The following is a 17,796-nucleotide window of genomic DNA, read 5'->3' on the forward strand; positions in this document are numbered from 1 at the left end:
TTTTTCAGATTAATGTTTTGTGTTCCATATGTTTGTAAAATAGAATGAGTAAACACTAAGTTGGCAATTAAAACATATAGGCTACAATATCACTGTTCTTTTTTTGTCAAAATAATCCTTTTTCTGTAAATTCTCTATAATATGGCCTTTAGTCTACTCTAATTCAGACTAAATTGTTCTCCCAATTTGTCCGAGTTAGTAAGGTTCTACTGTACATACAATATATGCATAGCCTACTACCTATGCTGGGTAGGAAGTAGTTTTAGATTATATTCTGCCCTAGCAATTCGGAGATAGAAACGCAAGTTCTTTACGGATTCCTTCACGAGTGCAGTTTGCCGGCGACAGCCGAGCAGGTAACATCGTGTGTCGTACGTAGTCCGTGCGTGAGTGTTACATTGTGCGTTTGTGTCGAGAACCTTGTAGTGAAACATGAATAGTGCAGTTAAAAGGGAAAATACTTTAAAAGCAATATTTAATAAAGAGGAAACGCGTCCTACAGCATTTGACATACATAGATGGATAGAAGAAGGGTTATGTATCAAAGACGCGGAAATACACGCGATTCAGTTAGTAGGGAAACAAAATGCAGTGTATATTAAACTTACAAATAAAATTAGTTATGAATATTACCTACAACAACATACTGGATCTTCATCCATTAAACTTATGAATGGAGATAATGTAACAGTCAACATAACCCCTGCAGACGAAGAAGTCGTGATGGTACGAGTGCTCAACATACCACCGGAAGTGTCCAATGAAAGAATACGACACGTGCTACAGAACTATGGGAAAGTGCAACATATAGAGAAAGAAAAGTGGTCATCAAAATTTCGATATAATGTCTATACCGGTATACGCATTACACACATGGTATTAAACAAGGTCATACCTTCGTCGATTGTCATAGTCGGTCACGAAGCCTATGTAACTTACCCTGGGCAGGAACTTACGTGTTTTTCTTGTGGAAGTACAGCTCATATACGGCAAGCGTGTCCTAATAGGAATATAAAAGCCCCTGTGACGGTACAATCTCGAACACGTCTTACACTGAGTGACTTGATCCCTTCTCCTAGTGTTTCCAAAGCAGCGACAACTCCTACTATGACTAGTGTTTCATCTGAAAATGGGACTGATAGTTTATCCGAAAAACAAGCATCTATTGGTACTTCGGATACAAAATTAATGTACGAGACTACTTCATTGCAAAAGAAATCAATAACGCAAAAGAGTAGTGTAGTGTCTGATAAGACGGTGACTATGACGTTAGAACAGGGTGACTCGGAAACAGATTCAGCAGATGACGTATCAGAGATTCTTCACGAGCAACCAGTGAAAAAGTATAAAGCAATGGAATCTTCTGACACTGGAGAGTGTTCTGCTAATGGGCAGAAGAATCCTGTCGACGTTGTTGTTCAAGTTACTACAGGTGAGTCAAAGGATCCTGAAGAAATTCGGGGAGCAACAGCAACAGTTCCAGAGGATTGGAATGAAGCAATGCAACAAGAAGAGCAAGATCCTGGATCGACAAACAAGTCCTCGTCACAGGAGATTGGTGTTAAGAAATTGGCTAAAAGCAGTAATCCTCCTAAACATCGTTCACACCCTTACAAAGGAGAAGGCAGTAAACTAGGATTTCCACTATTACGTCCAGTTGACTAGATCTTTGACCGACGATTACTGGTTGTGCATTGTGCAACATTTTATTGAAGTTTGTTCTGCTATTGGCCAAAGTAATGACCATCAATATAAGCATTGCCACTGTGAATTTCAACAATAATTCATTGCCCACAAAACTTTATGCATTGAAACGTTTTTTTTGTGGAGCACGATGTTGATATTATTTTCCTTCAAGAGGTATCCACTGCAGATTTTTCGTCCTTATATAATTATACATCATATGTGAATCTAGGTACTTCTCGGTTGGGTACAGCTCTCATTACCACAGCTGGAATTAATCTCCAGTCAGTGGTACAACTTCCCTCTGGTAGAGGTATTTGTGGACGTTTCAATGGTTATGATTTTGTCAATATTTACGCTCCTTCAGGTAGCAATAAACGGCAAGAGAGGAATTAATTTTTTCAAACGGATGTTCCTTATCTCATGCGTTCCCTGAATGATGCTTATGTGTTTGGAGGGGATTTTAACTGTGTACTCCGTCCGCAAGATTGTACGGGAGAGTACCGATCTAGCAATACACTACAGCGTTTGGTGACAGGACTACAAATGAGTGATGCCTGGTTAATGAAGCATAATGATGTAGGTTATACGTATGTGGCTAGTAATTCTGCTGCTAGATTAGATCGTTTTTACGTCCATCGGGCAATAGCTCCAAACATTCGACGAATTAAGATCATTCCTGTAGCCTTTTCTGATCACTCAGCGGTCGTAATGCATATTGAAATGAATATGTCGTTTTTGATATTTGGACGTCCCTACTGGAAAATGAACACAAGGTGTCTTCAAATCCCACAAGTAATGGAAGAGCTACAGCAGTTGTGGACTGAATGGTCGAAGAAGAAATCCAAATATCATGATGTAGTAAATTGGTGGGAATATTATATTAAATCCCAATTAAAGAAATATTTCCAAAGACAAACTTATCTTCAATATCATGCCGATGAACATAATCTTAATTTCTATCATCAATGCCTGCTCGACTTGCATCATAGTTCCATATCACACTCAGAACGACGCACTCAACTCAACAAATATAAAGCTAAAATTTTGGGAATTCTGAGACAGCGAATGGAGAGCTTAAAATTTCGAAGCGGACTAATCCCTACCATAACAGACGAAAGAATCAACCTCTTCCCACTTATACAGACGCATAAAAGAAAACGCTCTACCATGATCAGAAAAATTCAAGACAACACAGGCCAGCACTATACTACACAACATGACATAAGTAACGCTTTTCTGTTGCATTTTAGCAATATTTTTCAAGAAAAATCCCACAATTCACCTTCTCTACGATATTTTGATTCAGTCAAGATCGCTACTGTATCAGAAGAAGAAAACCTATTGCTTGAACAGCCGGTCACTAAAGAAGAAGTTTACACAGCGCTTTGTCAAGGTAAACGCTCAAGAACACCCGGAATTGATGGAATTCCACTAGAATTTTATTTAACCAGCTGAGAAATAATTAAGGAGGACTTAACAACAGTGTTAAATGTAATTCTACATCGGAAGAAGCTCTGTGCATCGCAACAGAAAGGTATTATTGTTCTTATTAAGAAAAAAATCGATGCGGTCACCGTGCACGATTACAGGCCAGTTACATTGCTCACATATGACTATAAAATTATAGCTAGAATATTAGCCAACCGCATAAAACCGCTTCTAAGTAAGCTCCTACATCCAGCACAGTACTGTGGCTCGTCTGATCGGACTATCTTTGATGTGGTGTGTTCCCTGAGAGATTGTGTTGCTACTTCGCTTGAAGATAAAATCAAGAGATTATTGTGTTCCATCGATTTTGAACGTGCCTCTTACAACGTGAATCATAATTTCATGTTCCAGTGTCTAGCATGGTACGGTTTCAGTGACACCTTTATCTCATATATCAAATGTCTCTATAGTGGAATTAATAGTCAGATTCAAATAAATGGTTTTCGTTCACCAATGATCAATATCACTAAATCGATTAGACAAGGTTGTCCTCTTTCTATGTTATTGTTTACTTTAGTACTTAATCCACTTATATGTAAATTGCATAATTCTGTTACTGGTATTTCCCTCGGGGAGCAGAAGTTAGCGGTAGTTGCGTATGCGGATGACGTCAGTGTTTTTCTTTCAAATGAAAAGGATGTTGAACAACTTGAAACTATTTCGAATGAATTCAGTAACATTTCAGGGCTACGTATCAACGAGCAAAAATCCAAGATTCTTCCGATAGGACAGTGGCAAGTACTTCCGCAGATACCTCCACTGCAAACAGTGAAGACCATCAAAATTCTTGGGATTGTATTTTCGGCTTCTATAGGAGAGATGATACATCTCAATTGGAAGGCAATTGTTCAAAATATTAAAGTAACAGCGCAAGACTTTTATTTTCGTGATTTGTGTTTGTATCAACGAAGTTGGGCTGTACAGACGTATATACTGTCCAAGTGTTGGTATTTAGCCCAAGTGTTACCATTAACAAAAGCTTATGCACGACAAATTAATTGTGCAATATCGTGGTATATATGGAGAGGTTGTGTGTTTCGGGTGCCTATGTCAACATTAACCTGCAGTCCATCACAAGGTGGCATTGGCTTAATACATGTCATAGACAAATGTCTTGCGTTATTCCTAAGCAGAGGGAGGATTCAACTTTCTAATGCTTGTTACTCAGCGGCATGTCTCCAACATTGGTCACTTAAATCGGACCTTCGAAATCCACCTGATCTTCATGTAATCCCAAAGTCGTTACTATATCTTCAAGTTTATTTGCTGGAATGGTGTTACATGGACTCACTAGGTGCAGATCCGAATACGAGACTTATTCAGGTAGTGTACCAGAATCTTAGAAGAAGGTCTCCTCCACTACAAATGCGTATACAACGAATCGCTCCTACCAATGTGAATTATGATCGACTCTGGCGTAACATCAACTCCCCTGCTTTGTCTTTTGATGTCCGCTCCACCTGGTTTAAGGCAGTACATGACGTGGTGGCCACACGCACTCGTCTTTTCTCCATCAGGTTGAGTCCAACGGAAGTTTGCCCCTCGTGTCAACAACAGGACACTATTCTGCACCGCATCTCAACATGTTCTTCAGTTATTGACATTTTTGAAGCTGCCACGAGTTATGTATGGAACTTAGGTTTAATCAATTGTTCACCCGAGAAGTTCCTTCGTCCCGATTCTCAAATTTCACCTCGTCCTAGACTAAATACCACCTTGTGGCTTTTAGGTAATACAATTTATTATGTGTTGCAAAATCATGGAGCTTTAGACAAAACTGTATATTTGGATTTTCTCAAACGGACACGGTGGAAGACGCGACAGAACAGTCAACACAAGATTATGTTTGGCAAATTCATTGACATTGTAGACCAGTGATAGTAATATAAAGAACGGTTCAAAGATCACAGGGAAAGTGTTAAACTTATACATTAATTTACTTAAATAAAAAAAAAAGTGGGCTCGCAAGTTGACCTAAAAATCACAGAAAAATTACCTATAACATTACCATAAATTTCTGAAAATATGAGCTAGAATTAAAAAAAATGACCGAGATAATAATAATAATAATAATAATAATAATAATAATAATAATAATAATAATAATAATAATAATAATAATAATAGCATTGAATGTCTCCGAAATCACGCCAATGCACATTTAAATATTAGAAGAAACTAATATTCACTGACATTCATCATTGAGCATTGCAGTAAAGAGCCATAGCCATTTGTAGCGTCTCAGGTTTGAAGGATCGCCAGTTACCTTACTTCCCCTAATTTTAAGTCTTGTGAGATACAATAGGCTATGTCGACTGTGAGCACTGCGGCTGCAATATTTGTTCTGTTGCGTTGAACTGGGGGAAGCACGGAAATCACGTGATGAGCCTGAATATGACGTGCTCTTCATGTACTGTACTTACGGAATTCTTTTGCGAAAAGATATCAAAAAGTCAAAAATAAAAATATGGCGAAATGCAACCTAATTTGAAACTCGTAATATGATATTTAGGTCAAGTACTTCATTCACACAAAATGATTTTATGATAGTGGGCCTAATATACCTACTCGTAAAATATTATTTAGTTATTTTCAAAATAAGTGTAGCCTATAATTTTCTTTGGGATTAGCCTGAAGAGGGTTTGGATTTTTGCCATTTAGACAATTTCACCTTCACACCAGATAGATTTCATTTATTTATTTATTTATTTATTTATTTATTTATTTATTTATTTATTTATTTATTTATTTATTTATTTATTTATTTAATAACATATCGATATCATACATAAAAACGCTACATGAAAGTACTCTGAAAAAGCAAAGTTCGTGTTCGAGGACAATTCGTTTTGATAAAAATACTTGAAAATGTGACGTTTTCAGCATGACGCTGCGGTCAACAAATGAAACAGCACTGGGCGTGATTCTGATAACGAATGAACGGTCATCCTCGAGGTTGGAATTATCCTAACTCAAACAGTGGCCTGCATTACGCATTACCGTTTATGTCAATATAGGTCATCCTCTTAGTCCAGTAGATAGCGATGCTGGCTACTAACTAGGCCTCGGGTTCGATTCCTAAATCTTCCAAGTGATTCTTCTGGGTTAGGAATTGTTTGTCCCTTGGTATGTATGGCCTGGATGTTTGTGTTGTCCTTAGCCTGCATTTAATTAGGCCCACATATTATGAATGCGATGAAAACTCTTTTATGAAATTTTAATGAAATTGTTACAATTTTTTCATATAAAGGGACTGCAGCTTCTAATAATTCGGGTTGGACATAATTCACAGAAGATAGCTATGAGACGAGTACGTTATTAAAAATGCAAGTTGCAGAGCTTTGTCGTTTAAACTGTAATTCCTCATTATAGCGCCGATGTAAAAATAAATTTATTCTTCAAACACCTCACCTTAGTTTAGATTAGTGCGAAACACGTGTGACACCAGTATCTGTTTCGAATTTTTAATTAAATTACACAATATGCTCAACGCCCTAAAGAAAGAAATTGTGGGAAGCTGTGGTTCTTATTATGAGATTCGGATATAGTGTTCTACCCTCTAAATAAAGCATGTTTAGCACGGGCATTTCTAGCCTTGAAACGAGGTGCAACAGTGACGTAGAATCTCAGAATCGCATGCAAGTACATGCTTAAAAGATAAGGTTGGTGCATAATTCGGTAGCGATTTTTCATAAGTTCATTAAACACATCAGATACACATAAGAGAGAAGTTAATCATCAACAATATATTCTTCTTCACTATTTACAACAGTCTGCCAACGCTGGAGTAGTTTTCGATTCCACGCCTTAAAAGTCGCGTGGTTTTGAGTTAAAGAAGTCGTCAAGCCATGTTCGGAGCACATTTTCATCCAGAAAGGAAGTTTCTTGAAGGTTGTTCGATAGGGAGCGGAAAAGGTGAAAATCTGAGGGTGCAAGAACAGATGAATAAGGTGGGTACGGAATGACTTCCTAACCCAACTCCTGAAAAGTGTTTTGTGTCAGGTTAGCAGATGCGGACGGGCGTTATCGTGGAGTAGCATCACTTCACGCAGTCTTGTTGATCGTTTTTCTCGGTTTGTGTGTGCAAGACGTCTCAGTTGGTGGCAATAAATGTCGGCAGTGATGGTTACACCTCGTAGTACAGCACATCCTCGCAGTTCAACCAGATGCATAACATTATATTTTGTGGATGCGGACTGGCCTTTGTACGGGGAGTTGCTTTTTTGTTCGGGCTCCACCATTCCTATATTTTCATTATGTATATTAGCATAAAGACACCATTTCTCGTCACCAGTAACGATATTCGATAGGAATGTTCGATGTTTTTCATAAGCCAATCGATGACGAGCAAGAAAAGATGCACATATGGCCACCCGCTGATTTTTGTGGTTTTGGCTTAGAGCATGCGGTACCCATACAACTAATTTTTTAACCTTGCCCATTGAATTCAAATGTCTCACGATGGTGGAAAGGTCACAGTTCATCACATTCGCCAGTTCTCGGGTGCATTGACATGGATCATTGTGGATTAATGTGTTTAAACGGTCTTCATCAAACTTGAATGTGGACTGTCACTAATACCAAAACGACCCTCCTTAAAACGAGATATAATTTTCTTGCCGTACTCTTTCCGATAGCGTTGTCCCCACGGCGCAAATGTTTCTGGCCGCCTCCGCTCCTTTCGCCCCTCTATTCAACGCAAAAAGAAGAATATGTCGGAAATATTCCACTTTCTCCATTTTACACTTCATTTTCTAGCTTCCACGGATCCACTCACTATCTGCAAAAATGAAAACTTCAATATGTAAAGTCAAGCACAACAATTATACTTCAAATAAAAAATGACAATCGGTAAATAAATCCATAGTAACAGGAGTACCAATACGTGAAACAAAAATGCTACGAACTTAAGCACCAAGCCAATACTACGTCACTGTTGCTTATTTACTTACTTACTTACTTACTTACTTACTTACTTACTTACTTACAAATGCTTTTAGAGAACCCGAAGGTTCATTGCCACCCTCACATAAGCCCGCCGTAGGTCCCTATCCTGAGCAAAATTAATCCAGTCCCTATCATCATATCTCACCTTCCTCAAATCCATTTTAATATTATCCTCCCATCTACGTCTCGGTCTCCCAAAAGGTATATTTCCCCTCAGGTCTCCCAACTAACACTCTATATGCAGTTCTGGATTCACCCATATGTGCTATATGCCCTGACCATCTCAAACGTCTGGATTTAATGTTCCTCATTATGTTAGGTGGAGAATGCAATGCCTGCAGTTCTCCATTCTCCTGTAACTTCATCCCTCTTAGCCCCAAATATTTTCCTAAGAACCTTATTCTCGAAAACCTTTAACCTCTGTTTCTCTTTCAAAGTGAGAGTCCAAGTTTCACAACCATACAGAACAACCGGTAATAAGGTGGGTGCTCCTGTTATGGCCATGTTCCTGATATGCCCACCCCCCTATTGTGAGTTAGTTAACCAAAAAATCCGCTAAATCGCAGCAGCATCCAATGAAAGGGCATCCTGATATGTCACTTGATCGTTTTTCATCCAGTCAGGTTGAGCAATATGGCGTCAGTTGCCTGTTTGCGGTTTTCATGTGACCTCTTCTTATTTTACTCTGGTAAGTCTCCTTTGTTATATGCATGTTTTTCAAAGACTTGTTTCATGAAAACCATAGTACTCCATTCAGTTTTTAATGTTCTGTTGATTGGTGTTGTCGTTGATGGCGTATCTTTTACGAGCTGCTCATAATCAAACGATTTTCGTGAAAGCTTACCTGCTCCTGATATGGCCACATCAAATGCACCATGGCCATATAAAATTCATTTCACTTTTAATTTTTCACCTGACAAATTTACATGCCTTATAGCTGGGATTACGCAAAAATGTTGTATTTTAAGAAAAACAACGTACTTTTTTTTTTGTGGAAAAATCTGTTTTGACTACACTTTTGAATTATAAAAAAGATTATTAAGTGTCATGTTTATTCATTTTACACCAAAATTATTTAATTTCAGCACAACTGGGCTATCAAACTGAAAACAATCACGATTTGTAGAACATGGAACAAGAGTGGCCATATCATGTGCACATGTTCCTGATATAGCCACTAGGTAGACTTTTGGAATTTGGGAGTTTTTGGACAATTAAAGCTATGTTTATGGGGAAAGGGAATTGTTTTAAGAAAGTCCATTAGACTGAGAACGAGTAAGAAAAAAGTGGTTTACATTTTTTTTTTCAAAATGGCGGCTAGAAAAATTCTCAAACCTTAGCATGGCCATATCACGGACACCTACCTTATAACTATTTTATAAATTCTAACTTTAAGTTTTTGAAATCAGGCTAGATAACAAAAGCTTCTCAACTGAATAATAACAGGCATTTTCCATATTTATTCTTCGTTTAATTTCCTCCAGAGTGTCATTTATATTTGTTACTGTTGTTCAAAGATATTTTTCCACTTCTTCAAAGGATAAATTTCGAATATTTATATTTCATATACTTTGTATTTTTAAGATTTACTTCCAATCCTTAATTGCTTCAAGTAAAATTCGTGTGTTTTCCTAAGAGTTTGTGAATTTTCTCCTAACATATTCACATCATCCGCATAAAAAGCCCGTAACCCGTTCAATTCTAAAGCCTTCCTGGTTTCCTGAGCTTCTCTAATGACATATTCTAGAGCAAAGTTAAAAAGCAAAGGCTGTAGTGCATCTCTTTGCTTTAGCACGCAGTGAATTAGAAAAGAGTCAGACAGAAACTTGTTTATACGGACTTTGCTGTACGTTTCACTGAGCACATTTTAATCAATGGAACTTGTTTCAAATTCAATAAGTACTAGCCCTATATAAAACTCTTCTCTTAACCAAGTCATATGCCTTTTTGAAATCTATGAATAACTGATGTGCTCTGCCCTTATACTCATATTTCCGTTACCTCGTTTAAAGGCTAGAAATGCCCGCGCTGGACATGGGTTCTTTAAATAATTGAGGGGTTACGTGGACTAACAGCAAGATCATACTTTTGAGTAAACTGAAGTTGAAAATTACGATATTACTTTTTGTGTGTTCCTATGATATTCCATCAAAATTTTAAAATATACATTATCAATATAGCATTCCTTAAACACACAAATGTCACGAAGTAATAGCTATTATTGAACTACAATATTTTAAAAAATGTTAATAGTAACTTCCTTTTAAGTTGTTAGTCCACAGAACACCAATAAATGGTTTCTATTGGAGAATATTATGTAACATAAGAATAGAAACACTTCTGTTAACTTTGTACTTTACTGCACAATAACACAAATGCATAAATAAACTCCATTCTTTCGTACTATACTCTGAAAATAATATATACAAAATTAATTAATGATTTCATTATATAAGTTAAATTAAAGACATATTAATATTTTAACTATGTTTACCTTTGTTCATACATCCTTATGATATTAAATAAAAAGTTTTGACTTTTTAAACCTGAAATTTAATGTACAAAACAAACATGGTTTTCATTCATCTTCATCGGTGAGTTCAGATTCATCATTGCTTATAGAACTGCGCAGTTACATTAAGCCTCGGAATAGCCAAATTTTGACTAAAATCAAATTCTAGTACAAGAGTATCATAATCTCCATTCCCAAAATTCTTCACTTTTTCAAGATATTCCTCTTTAAGACTGTTGTACTTCTGAACATTTCTAAGGTGAATCCCATAGTCGATCATTGGGATTCACGTTTAACATAAGTTCAGTTTCCCTACAGTAGTCACAAATATGGGATCTTGGTTTTCTGAAACTGTAACAGCTGTTTTCTCTGAAGAATTGATGATAAGTTTGATATTTCATTGACAAATGTTTTCCTTTTTGTTCAAAGTAATATTGCTGGAAAGACTTAAACAAGTGACAACATTTAAAGTGGGATCATCAAAGTACCGTCTAGCAAAACTGCGTCTTGCATAATGTGACGACTTAGAAGGGAATAAACTCCAGTGTACGTTTACCATATCCCATATTTCTTGATAAGTCTTCCTTGGTCGATTTGTGTCTTTTCCACGATTTTCAGTTGTAGCAACAGCCCCCACTTTCAAAGCTTGCTGACATGTTTACATACGGGCTTCTGTATTTGCAACACTTTTAGTAAAATTCCTTTACATGCAGTGACATTAGTGCCCTCTAATTTCACTTTGTATACAAATGAATACTGACTATTTCTTCCAGATGTAGGTTTCTTTGTGTTACGGAAAGGTTTTTTTTTTTTCAATGTAACCTAACAACATTGTGTCCTGCAGTTATTTTTCTCCAATACTCCAAAATCCACTGAAAAGTCTCTGCTGATCAAGATGATTGAATTCACCTGCATAATTCAATTTACAACATGTTTTCACAACAGCAAATCGTTTAGCGGGTATAGTTTTACCGCTCCTTGAAAGGTAACTTCTACCGGATTAGCCTACGTTTCTTCTTTGCACTTTCTTTTTTCCAACTAAGTTACTTTTCCTTATTTTTCTTTTCACACCTCTCGTGGATATAGTACTTCCATACGCAGAACCGCTTTCATTGTCAGAATCAGTCTCCATTTATGTTTACACTGAACAGACACAACGCAGTCGGGCCGCTAAACACTCAGTAAGAAAAAGATTCTGCTTCTGCTGACCTCTAGGAATAAGGTAGAGAAACAATATTTTGTTACAATATAAAGCACACAAGAGGCTGTCGGAAAATGTGATCTGTGAAATAACGACTTAAAGCCACTTAGGTTGTTAGTCCACATAACCCCTCAATTGTAGTAAGATATGACTAACTTTCTGTTAGTGTAAATTTTAAATTATGTTGCTTGCTAAAAAGTTATTTGTAATTTTTGTAATTTAAGTTTGTAATTAGGGTATATGTTATAGCCTATTCAATTTTCAAGTTAATGTTTCTAAATGATTATTCCTGATTCTCTCAAAATTAACGCCACATTCCTTCCTGTATTCACTCATAGACCTATTAAATGCATACTGTCACCTCCTTTAAAGTCACTTTAAGCACTGAATTTATATAGATATACAGTTAGGGGGGGACTGGCGTACCCAGCCTATCAAATATCTGCTGCGAATTTATCCCCGTGAAGGATCACTAGGGGTCGCTCGCGACTCCATGAACTTACATAACATTTCTGTCAAAATAAATTAATGCAATCTAAATTGTTAAGAAGGAAGTTTAAACCTTGCTGCATTCAGATATCATAGTGCTTGAGTCGAGATATATTTTTTTGCGGCGGGAAAAAAAGAAAGTAGCAGTAGCATATAATAATTCTAGAATTGTTCGAACATTGACTCTTGGAACTGTTTCTGAAAAACAAAACTTAACAGCCATTCCAGGCAAACTGGGAATTCCAATGAGAAAGTCTATTTCAAATATAATTTTTTACTATTTGTGTAAGACATAGATAAAGCTCCAAATTTAAATATTCTAATGTTTTATTTTCAAAAGGAAAATATTTTACAAGTTTTATGGGCATTAAACCTAAGTGGTCTTGGCTAGGTACTAGGTAATGGTTACTGTTTGTTTCCCTAAAGTTTGCAGCACTTACTCATAGAGAGATCAGCTGTTAATGGCTGTTTTTCAAGGATTTACTGTTGAAGAAATAGTTTGAGAGTCTGCATCGTTAATTTCAGAGCTCCAGGATCAAGGAAGTTTATACTCTGTATTATATTCTTTCTGCCATTTATTGTAAGTAGATTGGGTTAATAACAACTACCAATCTTACAGTTCAAGTGAATATATTGACTTAGAAATAATGTCAGAGTTGTTTGGAAACTGAAAAAATTAAGGACATTAACTCATATGTGACATCCGTGAACAAAATGTGTGTAACATCCGTGACATGGAAGAAACAGCTTAAAATATTTACCGATTAAGTTTTTGGGAACTAATTGAATGCAATGAGATTTGCATAGCTTTCACACAGACACTATGGGAATGAATCTCTTTTTGCTTGAGGCAGAGACTTATGTTTCACACTTTTTGTTAACAAGGTGTGAAGTGAGTTCACAAATCTTGTAACATCCGTGACTGAACCTTTTTTTTTTATTTTATGCAAAAATAATAGGCTAAATTTGGTTCAAATTACTTTTTTCTGTAAAATGACACTGATTTTCTAAATTGATTCTAATAATAAAAATTGAGAAACGCCATTTCATTTTCAATATAGAAAGTTTGAAAATAGTAAAAATGTAACATCAGTGACAACTCTAATGGCTGTTAACTGATCTATAATTTTGTGTCCTGTTATGTGAATACCCGTCTAGCAATTGTAGGACTGGTGGCGGATAGCTCAGTTGATAGAACAACTTCTTACGGGCTGGAAAGTCCGGGGTTCGATCCCGGGTGGTGACGGGATTGTTGCCGAACTTCCAGAACGATCCTGAGATTCACTTAGCCTCCTCATTCTATGCCGAGGTCAAAAAAGCATAGGGCTCTACCACCATGCCCCCTAAGTGCCTTCATGGCATGTGAAGGGGCTACCTTTAACTTCAAATATAGGACTAGTCAGTTTGTTGTTATTTTCAATGTTATCTGAGTGTACGATGAACGTACAGTTTCCCTAGAAAAGGATGAGACGATTGAATATTCCTAAGTCTCAGATGTAAGACACTGCGCATGATCAGAGACCAGAGCACTGATACACAAGATAACGAATATTGAATTACTTAAATTCAGGCTATTTGGTTTGTTACTAGCATCGTTCCGAAATTCACTTAAAAAACTGCAAAAAATATGATAATATTACGTAAATAAAAGATAAATATATACATAAATCGTGTAGTTAAATCGACAATGGACCTTCATGACTAGATTGACACTCCGCACAGAAAGGAAAGTTTGATTCCTCGTCTACACAACTATTTTTTTGTCTAAATAACTATGAAATAGCTAAATAACGTTGAAATAGAGTTTTAAAAAGTCCTCAGATTAAGTGTTAATGATCACAGACAATACAAAATTACGAGTTATAATATTATAAACGTTAATCTAATGAATGCATTTATACATACACACATACAATGTAAATGCATATATATTAAAAACTAACAATTAAAATGAAATTAAAAAATATTCCTAAGCCACACAGACACACTTTTATAAAGGTTTAGAGTCCTTAGGCTATGTCATTTGTTGAGTAATTATTACAATATTTTATTAGTAGCTTTCCCATATGTGTAAGAAATGCACTCGCACAAAAACAATTTTTGTTAAAAGTGTGGCTTTGGATTATTTCATTCTCACCCCTTCAGTTGATTTGAACTATCTTATCTACGTGTTTGCAATAGTGTTTAATTTAATGTGAATTCAATTTTATTCATGTTATGATTGAACGAAAAAGCACTTTTGCAGTTATTGACTAATTACGTATATTAATACTAATTATTAAATGCATCTGTTCAGTTACCAATTGCAGTATCTTTTGCAAAATCTTGAATGTTTAATTTGTCAATAATATTTCTTTACTATATACTATAAGACGTTAAAAGAATTGGCAATAGATTTGGGATCCTCTACTTTATAATCACTGGTTTTAATGAAAAAATATTTTCTTTCTTAGGATATCTACAAGTTTAACTTTAATAATATTCCGAATAGCTTTAATTGCATTATCTGAATCTTGTACTTTTCTATTCAAATGTATTCTATTTCCCTCTTTAATAATTTTTGATAAATTACACTGTACTTCTTGTAGTATTTAAGAACATCAGGATCATTACATTGCAACTCATTACATATAGATTCTTCTTTTTAATACATGAGATTTTTAAGTCCCTGCGTTATCTACATGTTTTTACTTTTGAATTTTTTTACAACATTGAGTGGAGAACATCCACTGAAGTGATTCTGAAATTAAGTGAAAAATACTATACATTTACTCTTAATATCAGTAGTATCAGTATCATATACGTTTTCCCAAGATCCATTTCGTAGACATAAATGTAAATAATCACTAGATAGGCTACAGCATTTACGAACCTTTTTTAGTTTTTAAATTAATATTTTGAAATTGTTCAGTGACATTGGAAACACTTAGGATTTGTTTATCATGTTCAGACAAATCATTGATTATAGGTTCTGTCGAATAGGTTCTGTCAGTCTAATTCTGTGTACAAAACTTTTATCAATGGCTGTGCTACTTCAGCTTGTATGCAGGTGGGAAAATGACTCTACGACTAAGGTTTCCAGTCTCAAGGAGTGAATTTAATTTACTTTTACGGAAAAGTTCCGAGAGATAATCTATGTTTATGTCACTACAGATCACAAATTCCATATGAGATTTCTAAAGTCTTTTCTTTACAAATTCAATGTTGGCTATAAATATTAATAAATGTAAGAAATGTAAATGTAGTTAGAAGTCTGATTTACATTATAAAAAGCAAGAAGTTATACTGAATGAGGTAGAAACAAATAGTAAGAATAAAAACATTCGAGATTTATATAAGGGTATAAAGGAATTTAAGAACGGATATCAGCCAAGGGTAAACGTGATCAAGGATGAGAATGGTGACTTGCTTGCAGACTCTCCATCAATCCTAAACAGATGGAAAAACTATTTTGCGGAACTACAACATAGGCCAAATAGAAATGATCGGGACGAAATTGAAATACAAACTGCTGAGCCATTTATACCCGAACCCACCCTTTCAGAAGTCGAAATTGCGATAGAAAATCTGAAAAAGTACAAGTCTCCAGGTATCGATCAAATTCCAGCAGAATTAATACAAGAGGGTGGAAGTGCATTATATAGCGAAATTTATAAACTTGTACTTGCTATTTGGGAAAAGGAAATTGTACCAGAACAATGGAAGGAGTCCATAATTGTACCTATTTTTAAAAAGGGGGACAAAACCAACTGTGGTAACTTTCGAGGAATATCACTTTTGTTGACGTCGTACAAAATTTTGTCCAATATTCTTTTGAGGAGATTAACTCCGTACGTAGATGAAATTATTGGGGATCATCAGTGCGGTTTTCGGCGTAATAGATCGACTATTGATCAGATTTTTTGTATTCGGCAGATAATGGAGAAAAAATGGGAGTATAAGGGTACAGTACATCAGTTATTCATAGATTTCAAAAAGGCATATGACTCGGTTAAGAGGGAAGTATTATATGATATTCTTATTGACTTTGGTATTCCCAAGAAACTAGTTCGATTAATTAAAATGTGTCTCAGTGAAACATACAATAGAGTCCGTATAGGTCAGTTTCTATCTGATCCTTTTCCAATTCACTGCGGGCTAAAGCAGGGAGATGCACTATCACCTTTACTTTTTAACTTCGCTCTAGAATATGCCATTAGGAAAGTTCAGGATAACAGGCAGGGTTTGGAATTGAACGGGTTACATCAGCTTCTTGTCTATGCAGATGACGTGAATATGTTAGGAGAAAATACACAAACGATTAGGGAAAACACGGATATTTTACTTGAAGCAAGTAAAGCGATCGGTTTGGAAGTAAATCCCGAAAAGACAAAGTATATGATTATGTCTCGTGACGGGAATATTGTACGAAATGGAAATATAAATATTGGAGATTTATCCTTCGAAGAGGTGGAAAAATTCAAATATCTTGGAGCAACAGTAACAAATATAAATGAGACTCGGGAGGAAATTAAACGCAGAATAAATATGGGAAATGCCTGTTATTATTCGGTCGAGAAGCTCTTATCATCCAGTCTGCTGTCCAAAAATCTGAAAGTTAGAATATATAAAACAGTTATATTACCGGTTCTTCTATATGGCAGTGAAACTTGGACTCTCACTCTGAGAGAGGAACATAGGTTAAGGGTGTTTGAGAATAAGGTGCTTAGGAAAATATTTGGGGCTAAGCGGGATGAAGTTACAGGAGAATGGAGAAAGTTACACAACACAGAACTGCACGCATTGTATTCTTCACCTGACATAATTAGGAACTTGAAATCCAGTCGTTTGAGATGGGCAGGGCATGTAGCACGTATGGGCGGTTCTAGAAATGCATATAGAGTGTTAGTTGGGAGACCGGAGGGAAAAAGACCTTTAGGGAGGCCGAGACGTAGATGGGAGGATAATATTAAAATGGATTTGAGGGAGGTGGGGTATGATGATAGAGACTGGCTTAATCTTGCACAGGATAGGGACCGATGGCGGGCTTATGTGAGGGCGGCAATGAACCTTCGGGTTCCTTAAAAGCCATTTGTAAGTAAGTAAGTAAGTAAGAAGTTATATTCCTCGGCAAGATTCGAACTTTCGATGTTTGGTTTTGTCGTCCAACGCATAAGCACGGACCTATTCAATGCTTATGTTAATAACCTACAATTTAGCTGTAGCAATGTGGTGTCATAACTTGGGATTTGTTTACTTAATGTAATTAGATTTAATTTCATTAGTTTCGCAACAATTGAACTTCCTGTTATATCCTGTTATTTAAATATTTAATTTAGGGTTGATTTATGAACTCTTACTGTGCAAGATGCCCCTTATTTCAATAATTCTATATCACGTTAAATAGTCATGTCTACACTAAAGTATTATCGTCATCCCTCATTTCTCATCTTAATGGCGAACCGACGTGACATGAGACAGCGATTTATAGCTC

At 36.0% G+C, this 17,796-nt stretch overlaps 1 protein-coding gene across 1 annotated transcript; it reads left to right on the forward strand.

The window, feature by feature from the left end:
- The first annotated feature begins 432 nt into the window (after positions 1-432).
- LOC138705164 (uncharacterized) lies at positions 433-1,665 on the forward strand. The gene has a single exon (XM_069834159.1). It carries the CDS (start codon positions 433-435, stop codon positions 1,663-1,665), a length of 1,233 nt encoding a protein of 410 aa, XP_069690260.1.
- The last annotated feature ends 16,131 nt before the right edge of the window (positions 1,666-17,796 follow it).

The sequence above is a fragment of the Periplaneta americana genome, chromosome 1, assembly GCF_040183065.1.
Source record: "Periplaneta americana isolate PAMFEO1 chromosome 1, P.americana_PAMFEO1_priV1, whole genome shotgun sequence".
In the NCBI taxonomy this organism is placed as follows: domain Eukaryota; kingdom Metazoa; phylum Arthropoda; class Insecta; order Blattodea; family Blattidae; genus Periplaneta; species Periplaneta americana.

What these genes read in the sequence shown, in the direction of transcription:
- LOC138705164 (XM_069834159.1), top strand. Translation starts at nt 433, where the DNA reads ATGAATAGTGCAGTTAAAAGGGAAAATACTTTAAAAGCAATATTTAAT.